The sequence below is a fragment of the Castanea sativa genome, chromosome 6, assembly GCF_040712315.1.
Source record: "Castanea sativa cultivar Marrone di Chiusa Pesio chromosome 6, ASM4071231v1".
Lineage (NCBI taxonomy): Eukaryota > Viridiplantae > Streptophyta > Magnoliopsida > Fagales > Fagaceae > Castanea > Castanea sativa.
The window spans coordinates 37,188,172-37,201,901 of NC_134018.1; the positions used below are offsets into that span (position 1 = coordinate 37,188,172).

The 13,730-nt window shown below is 36.5% G+C and overlaps 1 protein-coding gene across 1 annotated transcript; it reads left to right on the forward strand.

Annotated features, from left to right (window-relative positions):
* Positions 1–6,801: 6,801 nt before the first annotated feature.
* Positions 6,802–12,799, forward strand: LOC142639892 (uncharacterized). The gene is made up of 2 exons (XM_075814022.1): positions 6,802–7,456; positions 12,726–12,799. Exons 1-2 carry the CDS (start codon positions 6,802–6,804, stop codon positions 12,797–12,799), a joined length of 729 nt encoding a protein of 242 aa, XP_075670137.1.
* Positions 12,800–13,730: the final 931 nt, after the last annotated feature.

Here is a 13,730-nt window from a genome sequence, read left to right on the forward strand (position 1 = left end):
ATAATACTAGGGAGAATTTCCTTGCAGTTATAAGTGTTTAATACAACTTGATGTGACACCATTTTAACCAAAAGATTATGCCTATTAGTTTTAAAAACCTACCATATATTAATAATTTACTTTTATAAATTCCTATTACTGTAAGACTTACACTTATAAATTATAATTAGCCGTGTATACTCATTTTATTCATTACTCAACACAATTTATACCTTTTTTCTTTCCCTGTGTACACTCATGAGTCATGACTTTTTTTTTTTTAGAGATAATTACAACATGCTTCTAACCTCATAGCTCAAATCCTTTTCCCTCCTAGATCCCCAAGCACTTTGTACATGAGGAGGTGTCAATTCAGTTACAAGGCCTTTGGCCTTATGAGTCATGACTCAACATACTTTATACACTTTTCGCTTTCAAAAGATATATATTTAAAAAAAGATCTGACTAATTTCATTAATAATAATAATATTTATGTTAATATGATTGATCAAATTGCTATATTGCCTTTTTCTACATATATAGGAAATGTGATTTTGTGCTACCCTTGGAAGGTTTCTAATGTAATCAGATGGAGTATTTATGAGAATGTTTATTTAAGGAGAAAAATCAAATAGATACTTTACTACCTTGATGCTGAATGGAAAATTCTCTGGGTGAAATCCGAAATCTCCTTTGATTCCACTGTGATCGATGCATACTTGTCCTTATTGAAATTGTGAAAAGGATTCTATCATATACCGCATTCCCATTCCAAACTTAAAAACAAAACAAAACAAAACAAAACCTACTATACTATAAGGAATAAGGGGTTCTTGAGTTTGGTCATTCTCAAAATATGTTTTAAAAAATAACATATAAAAATTGTTGGCTAAATAAAAGCATTGTTTTTTTCGTGTGTGTGTGGTGTCTCCTATTATGTATAGAAGAGTGCATATTTACCAGTCGAGTCTCCCAAGTTTTTCTCTGTGCTCTCTGTGGCACCCCTTTCCTTCTCCTATATCGTGCTCTCTGTAGCACATGTTCCCTTCAGATTTAACCCGCTTCTAGTCTCTTCTCCCACAACCATAGCTTTTTAATCTTCCCTATCACCTGTCATCGGTCTGGTCTTCTCGCCTCCACTTATGGAGGTTTCAGATCTCATTTCTCGTACAGAAAATTGTTCTTGGATTGATGCGTGCCTAGAGCTCCCTCCAAACCAACAAGACCCAGTAACTTCCAACCTCATACTCCTAGGAAAACTCATAACCCACAAAAACGTTGGTACATCCATTGTTTCCGATGTTGTTAATAAAGCTTGGAAACCAACCTACCAGATACGAGTTAACTAGTTAGAAAAGAATATTTTTATGTTCCAGTTCAACCATGAAGCTGACCTGAGTAATGCTTTCCGTAGAAGACCGTGGTCCATTAGAGGTGGGCATTTGGTCCTCAAGCAGTGGAACCCATCTCTAGCGTGGCAGGAGATTCCTTTCTCAACCTCAACTTTCTGGGTTTAGGTCCACGGTCTCCCTGAGCTATGGAAATCCCTAACTAATCTAAGAAGACTTGGGGAAAAGGTTAGGTCTGTTATCGACTTGGACCTCGTAGGTGAGGGAGGTGGAGCATGGAGAAAGTTCATCCGTATCCAAGTCGAAGTGGATCTCCTGCGGCCTCTCATTCTTGGTATCTTCCTTACTAGGAGCAATCTGCCTCATCTGTGGGTAAGCTTTCATAATGAGAAGTTGGCAGATGTTTGTTATCGGTGCGGTATTATTGTTCATGAAACCTAAGTCTGTCAAGGGAAGACCTTCTTCATCTGCTACTCGTTTGGATATGATTTCATTGCATCGGGGCTGTGGTTAAGATCGGAAATCAGCACCACACCGCAAGATTTATTGCAGGTCCCCACAAGCCGTACACCGCTATGCCCCTCCATCGGAACAAATCCAAGCTTGATTGACACCACCAAGGCCTCAACAGATAGCATTTCCATGTCATCAAGTCAGGACAACCAGTACGGTCCATGGCAAGCATTTGTACCTCAATAGAGACGTACCAACGAGCTAACGCAACTTCCCGAGGCAAAATGTGGCACTAGCACTGAGGGGAGGACCAGCAGTCAATAGCTGGTAAACGTACCTACACACGTAAGCCAGCTTGAGCCAATTATACCAGGAGATAAGGACATTCCGAGTGCAAATCCTTATCCAGGGGCCCAAATCCCTTCACAAGCCCAATTTCCACTCAATCTGCTTACTCAGCCTGATGAAGCAAGCCCAATTTACCAACCTGGCTTCAGCCCACCCAAGCCATGCCCAACCAGCGATAACCCAAACATCACAAATACCCCTACCCCTAAAGAAAACTCTATTGCAAATAATGTATTAAATCCTTTAACCCTATTTCCCCTTTTTCGGACTCTCTGCACCATCACCTCAACCATGAAACACAAACTAGTAATCCCCAACCCCAAGCCTTATCTCGCGCTCCCAGTTAGGTGGTTGGATCCAACAGCACCCCATCTCTTAAAAGGAAAGTATCAAGGAAAGAGAAAAAGCTTTTCCTGAAAAAAGGCAAAACAGAGAGAGACGCTCTTGTGGCGGCCTTTGATGGTCAGGTAGCTGCCACTTCCATCCCCAGATCAAGTCTCATACTTCCCATCCTTGAAGAGAGGCAAAAGACCTCAGGTATTGAAATACCCATCCAAGGTGAGACTACCTTACACTCTTCCTTTAATGGAGTTGATGAAACTTGTTCCTTTTCTGCTCTTTGTAATGGGTCTCTATCTGTTTCGTCTTATGTGGCCGAGGAGGCGGGCCTTATCAAGCCCCCGACCTCCCCATGAAAGTCCTTGGGTGGAACTGTCGTGGCATTTGCAATGCTGCGACAGTTAGAGCCCTTAAGGCTCAAATAAAGGGGAATAGCCCAGATGTAGTTTTTCTTAGTGAAACTAAAGCTTCTGCCACTAGGATGGGAGTAGTGATGAATTCAATAAAATTCTTTAATTTGTGTAGTAGATGCCAAGGGTTCTGCAGGTGGTGTCTGTATTATGTGGAAGGAAGGCCTTATGATCCACCAGGTGGAATACAACAAAAATCTCATCACAGTGAAGGTTTCGAATGCCCTGTGTAGCTGGGTTCTTATTGGCTTTTATGGCCCCCCTACCTATCTAAAAAACAGAAGGCATGGGAAAACCTTAAGGCCTTCCTGGAGTTGTGTCAATGCCCTTGGGTTTGTTTAGGTGATTTCAACTTCACTGTTAATGACAATGAGTTGCTCAGTAAAAACAGAGGTGGAGCTGGATCATCAATAACCAATTATTTGAAGGAATTAATTTTCGAACATGGAGCTATTGACTTGAATTACTCAGGCAATGCATTCACCTGGGCCAGAGGTAGATGGGGAAGTTCAGCTATTAAGAGAAGGCTTGACAGGGCTATTGCTAGTATATCTTGGAGGTTAGCCTTTCCAAAAGCAGTAGTAGCTCACCTTGGAGCTATTAAGTCGGACCACACTCCAATTCTCCTAGATACAAATCCTGAGGAGACTTTTGCACAAAGACCTTTCCGATTTGAAGCAGCTTGGATTAGAGATAACGGGTGTAACACTGTGGTTGAGAAGGCATGGAATGTGGTGGTAAGTGGCACAGCTTTGGCTAAGTTGTACAAAAAGCAAGATATGACTATACAGGCTCTCTGTAAGTGGAATAAACAGGTGTTTTGGAATTGTCAAGTCAAAATTAATCGCCTTATGGAGAGTCTCACTGAGGTCCAAAGGAGGCACCCCTTCGAGGAGAATGGTAGAATTGAATAAGCCATACAAGTAGAGCTGTCAGAGTGGTTATCAAGAAGTGAGTTACTTTGGAAGCAGAAGTCTAGGGAACTTTGGTTGAAGGAGGCGGACAAAAACACAAAATTCTTCCACCTCTCCACTATCATCAGAAGAAGGAAGAACAATATTGACGCGATTAAATGAGAGGAAGGCCTATGGGTAATGAGCTCCAATCAGATTAGGAAACTCTTCTATAACTCCTTTAGAAAGATCTTTACAGTCGAGGAAGTAGATTTCCCTGATCACTTAGATAACCTTATGCCTCCATGTGTGTATGAGGAAGAGAATATGGAACTGAGCAGAATCCCTACGCCTGAGGAGATTAAGGCAACTCTGTTCCAGATGCAAGACTTAAAAGCACCTGGGTTGGATGGTTTCCCTGCCCCATTCTACAAAGAGTTCTGGCCTACGGTTGGCGATATAGTTGTTCAAGCAGTCACCTCCTTCTTTACTGATGCTAGTATGCCTAGTGAGGTAAATAGCTCTCTCATTGTCCTGATTCCAAAAACTCCTAATCCTTCCTCAGTCAATAATTTTCGTCCCATAAGTCTCTGCAACCTGGTGTATAAGATCATATCAAAATTAATTGTTGCAAAGCTCAGACCTCTGTTACATAAAATTATCTCCCCATGCCAATTGGCATTCATTCTAGGGAGGTGGATAGCAGAAAACCAAATGGTGTTTCATGAGCTTCTTCACAGTTTTAAGACGAGAAAAGTAAAAACTTGCTTCATGGCTATCAAGCTGGACCTCCAAAAAGCCTATGACAGAGTTAACTGGGACTTTATCAAAGCGGTACTCACCAACCTGGGCTTTAACAACACTTTTGTTAGTTGGACTATGGAATGCATATCTTCTGTTTCTTATGAGCTGCTTGTTAATGGAGGTAAATCAGATCAGTTTAAACCTAGTAGAGGGCTGAGGCAAGGTGACCCTCTTTTCCCTTACCTATTCATCTTAGGCCAGGAGGTCCTTTCTAGAATGCTGGATAGAGAACTTTTGTCGTGTAATATCAGCGGCGTAAAAGCTAGTGTTAGAAACCCTGCTTTGACTCACGTAATGTACGTGGATGATATTGTTCTCTTTTCAAAAGCTACTAGGAACGATGCTCGTGGTCTATCTAGGTGCCTTGACAGGTACTGTAACTGGTCTGGTCAGTGTATTAACAGATTGAAATATGGTATCTTTTTCTCTAAACACACTTCAGCTAGTATAAGAAGAGTCATCAAACAACATCTCCATATGAAAAAACTCAAGAAAGACGCTATATATCTGGGTGCACCTCTGTTTCTGTCCAGATCCCCATCAAAAGACTTCAAATTTCTTGAAGAAAAGCTGGAGTCTAAGTTGACAGGTTGGTGAAGCCACTGCCTTTCATGGGCGGGAAGATGTACGCTCATTAATTTAGTCACCCAAGCCATCCCCAACTACACTTTATCGGCGTTTAATGTACCAGCCAAGATTTGCAACAGGATGGATGCCCTTTCAAGGAGATTTTGGTGGAAACCCAAGGATAGAAACAACAGATTCATTGCATGGATTGCTTGGGACAAGTTGTGTTAGCCCAAAAAATAGGAGGGTCTTGGTTTTAAAAAGGCGAAGGAGATGAATTCTGCGCTACTAGCTAAACTGGCCTGGATGGTAGCTTCAAGTAAGTAAAGCCTATGTATGGAGGTGCTTAGAACAAAATACAAAGTCGACAATGGCTGGATTTCTGAAGAACCTGTGAAGGCAGGTTCCCCTACTTGGAGAGCTATTGATGAGGCCAAAAAATTATTAGTGAAAGGGGCATGCTTCCTCCTGGGAGATGGGAGGTCTATTGATGTGTGGAATGACCCATGGGTGCCTGGGATTGTAGACTTCAGACCTCAACCTAGAGTGGATGAGTACAAACAGATTGCTATCAAGGCCTCTGACCTCATTGATTCTTCAACCAGATCATGGATCAGAGAATAGGTTAATGTGCTTTTCACCTCGGTTGATGCAAATGCTATACTCTCCATCCCAATCCCTCATAATCCAAAGCAAGATAGGCTTATTTGGATTCTGAATTCAAAAGGAAGATTTTCTGTCAAATCAGTCCACAAGGTTGCATTCGCATGTCCGGTAAGAGAGTCTCAACCCCAAGCTTTCTGGTTAAAGCTGTGGAAAGCCAAATTCTAGGAAAGACTCAAAATTCTTATTTGGAGAATTGGTGTCAATGCTATCCCTACTAAAGAGAACCTGCAAGTAAGGCTGCCTTATATAGACCCATCTTGCTCTTTGTGCAATGCGCCGGTGGAAACCTGTACCCATATTTTCTTTGAATGTCCTTTCGCCAGAGCTCTATGGACAGCTGCATGCTGGGGTCTAAGTATTGATCCAGCTTCTATCATCACACCGGCAGACATCACTGATAAAGCCGAAAAAGTCACCAGTAAGCTGCAAGCACTCCCAAATTGAGACAACACCTGCAAAAAGAAAAGAGAAGACCTAACAGAGAGCACCGGTGTGGTGCCAGCCAAAAACCCTCCGAAGGTCAAGTTAGAGTCTTTTCATAACCCTAGAGTGCTAGAGTCGAGTTAATTATGCATACCTTGATTTACGAGGGTTTGGGGTATTTATATTGGTATAGGGTTATCATCCATGCCTTGGCCAGGAAACCCTTTCCTTTTAGGACAACACTTCTTTCGATTCTGCATTCTTTATAGAGTTCTTTTCCATATAGGAGTCTTTTGATTATGGTCAAACGTGTAACGCAAGAACTCCCTTTATTCACGCTTGTGTGGAGATCAAGCAAAGCCATGTCAAACTTATCGCGAGATGCAAATTGATTCCGATTAAGAATCCATGAAGCCTAATCAATACCGACGGAGACCAAATGTTACAACCGTCCACTACGTGTTCTTGTAGCATTGACCCGTCGACCCTCCTCATGTCAACACTGCTCTATCGTGCTTTATGAAGAGAGATCCGTCTCATACTTTATCCTCTTCAATCACCAAGCTTATTATGGAGCCACCTGCTTCTCCGATTTCAGTTCAGGACCAGTGGACTGTGTCCCTCAACATGGCCTTAGTCATTGATGAGATATGGAGGTCTAGAAATCTCAAGCAATTCTGTAGTGTAATGGTTGATGTAATGAGTGCTAAACGAAATATTCACTCAAGATTCTTTGAGATTGTCAAGGTTTTCACTCCTGATATGAGTACGCCCATGGAGCATGTTTCCTACAGATGGAACCCACCACCACAAGGTTGGATCAAGCTCAATGTGGATGCCGCTTTGAATAACCATAGATTAGCTTTTGCTGTAGTTGCTCGGGACCAGCTGGGTGAGGTATTGTCTCTTTGGGGAAAAATTCATCTCGCCTGCCCCCTGGCACAAGCTGAAGCAGAGGCTCTCTATTGGGCTGTGCAACTTGCGATCAAGAAAGGATGGAAGAATGTAATCTTTGAAGGGAATGCGAAGAATTGTACTGATGCCTTGACAAGTGCTGATGCTATCCCAGATTGGCTCTCTTGCAACACTGTTAGTAACATTCGCTGTTTAGTTAATGCTTTTGATTCAGTTAAGTTTAGTTGGGTCCGGAGATCAGGCAATTCAGTTGCTCATGCTGCAGCTAAATTGTCATTGAATTTCTGTTTAGATTTCTGTTTCTTTAAAGGTACTCTCCCCCCCTCTATCGAGGCTATTTGTAAGGGAGATGCCGCTGTTTTTGTTGGTTAATGAATGGAAGGTTGTTTATAAAAAATAAAAAATAAATAAATAAATAAAAGAAAAGAAAAAAAGAGCATTGTTTTAATCATGGCAGGAAATTTAGCCATTTATCGATCTACTGCTTTGTTCCAAGCAAGCACCTCATCCGTATTGTAATTGTGGAAATGACGATGAATCATGTGAGTATCCAATAACTACCCATAGTTTACTTTGTTGGGGGATAACACCCAGAATAGTCTCCTTAATTGTATGGGTTTGAATATAATATGTATATGTTTGGAAACCATTTATAAAAATATTATGCTTAATAGTTTTGTGGTCATTCTCTAAATATGTTTTAAAAAATAACAAGGAAAAAGGGAAAGTCAACTAATCAGGTAATGATGATAAAAAATTTACATGGTTTAATCTTTAAGGTGATAATATCATAATACCTAGGGGAGTGTCATAGTGAGCGTTCAATACAAACTTAAGATACCTCTTGTCATTCAAGCATGCACCTCATCCTTGTTTCAATTTTGGAGAGGACAAACTTGTTATCAGAAATATATAGATTTCCAAAATCCTAATATGCTATCTAGCTAAATAATTTTTCCAAAAATAGATAAAAGAAGAGAGTCCGCTTTACACAATGAATAGTATATATGGTCTTTTTTAAGGAGATAATACCTAAGATAATCTCCTTCTAAGGGTTTAATATAATGAGAAATTATTAGGTATTTTTAGAACACAGTGATGTGGTATTTTTTCTTCTAATATTCATGTTAATCCCATCATAATTTTAATTAGTGAAATCCATTATGAATGTAAGAAGAAAGAGCATTACAACACTATGTTCCGAGAACATCTAATAATTACTTATAATACAACTTGTTATTGTGAACGTTTGATACAAAATTAAGAAATGTATTGCCATCTAAGAATGCAACTCTCTCTTTCTCTCTCTAGAATCAAATGCAACTAAGCTTTCTCCAATTAGAGAAATAGACAAGCTATTAGAAATATATATATATATATTAAGTGAAAATGGAATTCAGAAATATAAATTTCTAAGTTGCTACATATCTTCCTTGAAAGAAAAATATATATTTCAAAAAAATAAACAATTAGAATTTTGCTTAGTATAATGATGAGAAATAATGTATATTATTTATTTTGTTAGGGAAATAACACCCAAGAGTCTCCTTCTAAGGGTTTAATACAACATTTTAGACTCTTAAAAAAAATTTAGAAAGCTATTTTAATAAAAGCTTTAAGCTTATAAGTTTGATTTTACTATGTTATATTAATTACTTATGTTGTATCTCATTCATTCTTAAGAGTTTATTACCACCACCACGCACCCTTGGTGCGGTGGTCACTCCACAAGTATAAATGCTTGTGAGGTGGGGACAAGGGCCGGCGTTCAAATTTTAAAGAGAGAGCTTCACACATATATACACTTAAATTAGAATAAAGTAGAAATTATATCTTGTATAAAAAAAAAAAAGAGTTTATTACCATTCAAAATCACTCATTTATACTCAATATACTTTATGCCCTAAACCTAACATTATTAGACTTTAATAAACATATGCAGTAGTATAAAAGTTATATCTTACACATTGTGGTTACTCTATGAGAAAACCTTCTCTCTCTATATATACAGTGAAACTTTATTACTAAAGTTCCAAAGTTAAATCAAAATTTATAAGTAATATTTTTATGTATACGTGACATTCTTAATTAATAGCAATTACTTTAGAAATGTGGTTTTGTGCTACCCTTGGAAAGGAGGAAAGGAAAGAGTTGGAGAATAGGGGGTTCTTATTTACGGTTAGTTAGTATATGACTTGGATATTTTCGGAGGAGAAAAAAGCAAATAGATCCTCAATGGAGAAGCGTTCAGGTTAAATTGAACAATTCTTTAGTCTCCTCAGAATCCATCATAACCCTCATCGTAATGCATGAATATTAGCAATGAGATATGTTTTATCTATACTGTCTATAAGAGGATTCCTCTCTTTGGACTGAACTTTTATGTGGTTCAAAAATACCTCTAAATCTTATGTTTAATAGGGAAAAAACTTGAGAATAATACGGTAAAAATATATCTCCAATCCGTTTAGAATGCCTACAAAATATGACACTTTCCTACTAATTTATGTCTTCAAAAAAAAAAAAAAAAACTTATCCAAAATTTTAAGAAAAAAAAACAAAACAAAAAAGAAAAATTATGACACTAAACAAAAAAAAAAAAGCCTCATCGCATGATGAGGCTAGTTTGTTTATAAAATTGCTATTTATTTCTAAATTTTTCTATTTGCTCGGTTTTATCATTTAAGAGATAAAATATGAACTAATGCAAAAATAAAGGGAAAAAAGTGTTTTTTTGCCCTAATGAATTTCAACACCAGCCAATCGAGCTAGAGTACTAGATTAACATTTTCTTTGGAATTCATAAAAAGATGGAATTGAATGAAATGAGTAAATCATAAATGAATGAAATATATTTATATAATGGAAAGAAATGGAAAACAAATGAATGAAATGGAATTAAGTCACATTATTCGGATATTTTTAAATAAATGAATAGAAAGGAATGAGATGTAAATAACTTCATTTGGAAGAAATATAAAGAGAAAGGAATAAAATTATTTTTTGTCAATACTACTATTACTCAATTAGACATCTTTTTTAAAATAAACGGTTGAATATATAAGCATATTTTGATAGTTTTAGCCAAAATTTAATTAAATCTAAATTCATTCTCTTCAATTCTTCCAAATTTTGAAAAGAATAAAAATTTAAGATTTTGAGTGAATAGAGAGGAATATGTGTTCCTTCCTACCCATTTTATTCTCTTTTATTTAAATTTCCAATCAAAAGAATAATCTTTCAATTTCCTCTATTAAAACTCCCAAATAAAAGAATCAAAAAAATATTAAATTTTTTTTTCATCCCACTCATTTTTCTTCTCAAAGGGGGTGTAAGTTCCAAGCATATATATCATGTATGCGAAAATATCAAAAGCTTCCAAAAATGGAAATTGTTTGATGTAATTGACAGCCACCGATCCTCTGGAGTCTGGAGGCATAGTGAAAGCGGCCAAAAAGAGATTCTTTCAATAATTAAATATAATGCCATTGTGATTAAGGTTGAGTTATATGTGGTCCAAACAAAAGGACCGAACTTAATAGAAAATGTAAAGAAGAACAATGATGAGAATCAACTTTCTTCATTTTGAATGTACCTTCCAAGCTTCCATTGCATTGATTATTGTTCTATCCAATCCTAACCAATGGCAACGATAACTTTATATATAAAATAAAATTATGATAATCCTGTTGTCTTAATAATTGAAAATTCACATTCACATTCAGACTCCTAATAAGTACGGTTACTACCAATTTGATTAAACTTGTAATTGATAGTCCAATAATTATTGACAATTTCAGATGATATATGAACAAAGTTGTAATCAATCAATCACATGAACAACCACGTACATGAGACGAGGAATCGTTCACGAAGTGAAAACGTACCGGATTTTGGGAAACACTTTGGAGCCTAGCCCAACTCTTTAAATCTACTAAAAAAAAGTTGTGATACAAGCCAACTTACAAGAGTAACAACTAACAAGACCTCTAGTACAAGTAATAATAATAAGACGTTGTATCTAAGCTCCTCGCTCTTACTGCAACTATTGATCCAGCCTATGTCTTCATAGTAATCCAACGTTGCAAGTGATTGCCATCCGCAAAATCGATCTCTCTTACCTCAAGACCACTTGAAGATTTTTGTTGTTTGTGGTTCCAAATTGCACTCTTAATAGTTAATACACTCATTAATAGATGATCTTAGTGTTTGGGTAGAAGCATTCTCTCAAGAAAAATTCAATTTTAGAGGGTTGGAACTTGGAAGACAAAGAATGGTCTCTTTGTTTTTCAATAGTCATATTCCTTCTCACAAGAATAAGGTTGATATAAGGATTTTATATATGTAGGGTTTGGGCTAGAGGTGGTTACAAAACCGACTCTTGGAGCAAATCTTCGAATTTCTATAACAAGGTTTTAGCAGGGCTGGCTGAACCTATAGGCCATTTAGGCCACTGCCTAAGGCCCCACTTGTAAGAGGGCCCCTAATAGTGATACTATATTATATAATATTGCTTTCTCATATGGAAAAAAAAAAAGAAAAAAAAAAAAGTAAGGCTCGTTTCTCAACTGAAATGACATGAAGGCTATTCACATCATCGCATCCAAATATCCTCTGATCAAACCTTTATACCACATTTCATTAAGAAAACTCATGTTTATTACTTGAAATGTAGGGAGGGAGAGAAAGAGAGACATTGATTTTCTCTGATTTTCTCAATATACAAGTAACAAAATGCAAAAGAAAATATTACAAAAGGCTGAAAAAAAGAAAAAAGAAGAAGAGACAAATAAGAAAAGGCAGAATAGAAAATAGAAAGAAGAAAAAAAACATTCACTCTCTCCATCTTGATTCTAAAAAAACCACTCTTTTTAGTTGGCTTACTTTGTTACTCATCAATTGGTGTTGGCAATAGACTTGGTGTGTTCACAAATTTTCATTTCAGGTTCGTTTTTGTTCTCTTCCTTTGCCTCTTTCATCTTCTTCATGGTTTACTGCTGGTTTTTTTTTTTTTTTTTTTTTGAAATGGAATTTGCTGCTGGGTTTTTTTGAAGACGGTTCTCTTTACTCTTTTTTGTTTGTTCTCTTAAAGTTTGACTCTTTAGATTTCTCTAGAACTAGAAGGCTATCTAATGGTCCGAATGGACCCACTTAAAGAGTTAAAGTATTGGTATGATTCTAGACTTCTCTAGTCTTACACGTTTTTTTTTTTTTTTAAGAAATCAGATCCAATGAAAGTGATCTAGTTCTACATGTTTTTTTAAAGTATTGATCATCCAGTGATCCTATCATCCTAGTCCTATTTTTTTTTTTTTTAAGAAATCAGATTTAGTGGGATGGAGCCATGGAGGGATAGTGGGCTGGTCTTAGTCTTAGTGGATCAAGTTGAGTCCTACACATATTGCTAATAGGCTGGTCTTAGACTCTTAGTGGATTCAATCAAGTTGAGTCCTACACATTTTGCTAAAAAAAGAAAGGTTTACTGCTACAAAAAAAAAAAAAAAAAAGTATTAAGAACAAAATTATAAAATTAGAATAATTTACTTTGTATTAATATTAATTTTAACTTTTTTGTGCAGGTTTAAAGTGTAAAGTGATCATATTAAGTAAAGCTGCAATTGTGCTTTTGATAAACCAGGTTCAATTGTTTTAAACATTAAATTTATATTATTCTAGTTAAATTGTAATTTTTTTATTATAAATTGTGTTTCATTTATTCATAAAAAATTTTTAATTACAAATGTCTACTAGTTAGTAATATTCTGTAATATGTTTACAGAATATTACTAACTATGCCTGTTACAGTTGCTTCCACAAAAAGAAGTTTTTCAAAATTAAAATTAATAAAATTCTATTTAAGATCAACCATGTCACAAGAAAGATTAAGTAGATTAGTCATATTATCAATTGAAAAGAAAATGTTAGCGGAAATTGAATGCAAAAATTTAATTAGTTATTTTGCCTCTCAAAAAGCAAGAAAAATAAATTTTAATTGAAAAAAAATATATGAATTTATAATTAAATATAATTAAAGGCCCCGTATAAAGCTTTCGCCTAAGGCCCCCAAATTCGTTGAGCTGGCCCTGGGTTTTAGTTGACCGCAAGTATACAGAGAGTTTCTATTTAATCTCATACAAGTACAACCAAGCTAGAACTCACACAATTGAGACCTTAGCTTCGCACGACCGAGCTTGACCTTTGCATGACTGAGCTTGTCTTTCTTTCACACTCAACAAAAACTTTAACCTTTAGCCTTCGTTACTGCTTTTTACATTACAATATCAAAACCCAATAATTAGAGAATCAGCAGCGGACAGTGGGAATCCCAAATGTAAGCTTGTTTTGCCATTCAGACCCAAATTGCTTGCTCCATTAGAAGTTGTAAACTGTAACTATTGCAAAAAAAAAAAAAAAAAAAAATACAATTGTGCTATAGTGTAGCTCAGATTGTATAATTTTTAATATATTTTATTCCTTCCATATAAATTTATTCTTTTCTCTCTCTTTCTCTCTCCGTCTTCCATCTCTTCTCTCTCCCTTGTTCTTGTTTTTCCTCTCTACTCCTCAAACCAGAAACACCATTT

Excerpts from the sequence above, each read along its gene's own strand:
- LOC142639892 (XM_075814022.1), top strand. The coding sequence starts at position 6,802 with ATGGAGCCACCTGCTTCTCCGATTTCAGTTCAGGACCAGTGGACTGTG. Across the intron at positions 7,457-12,725 it reads AGATTTCTGTTTCTTTAAAG|GTTTAAAGTGTAAAGTGATC; the intron begins GTACTCTCCCCC and ends TTTTTTGTGCAG.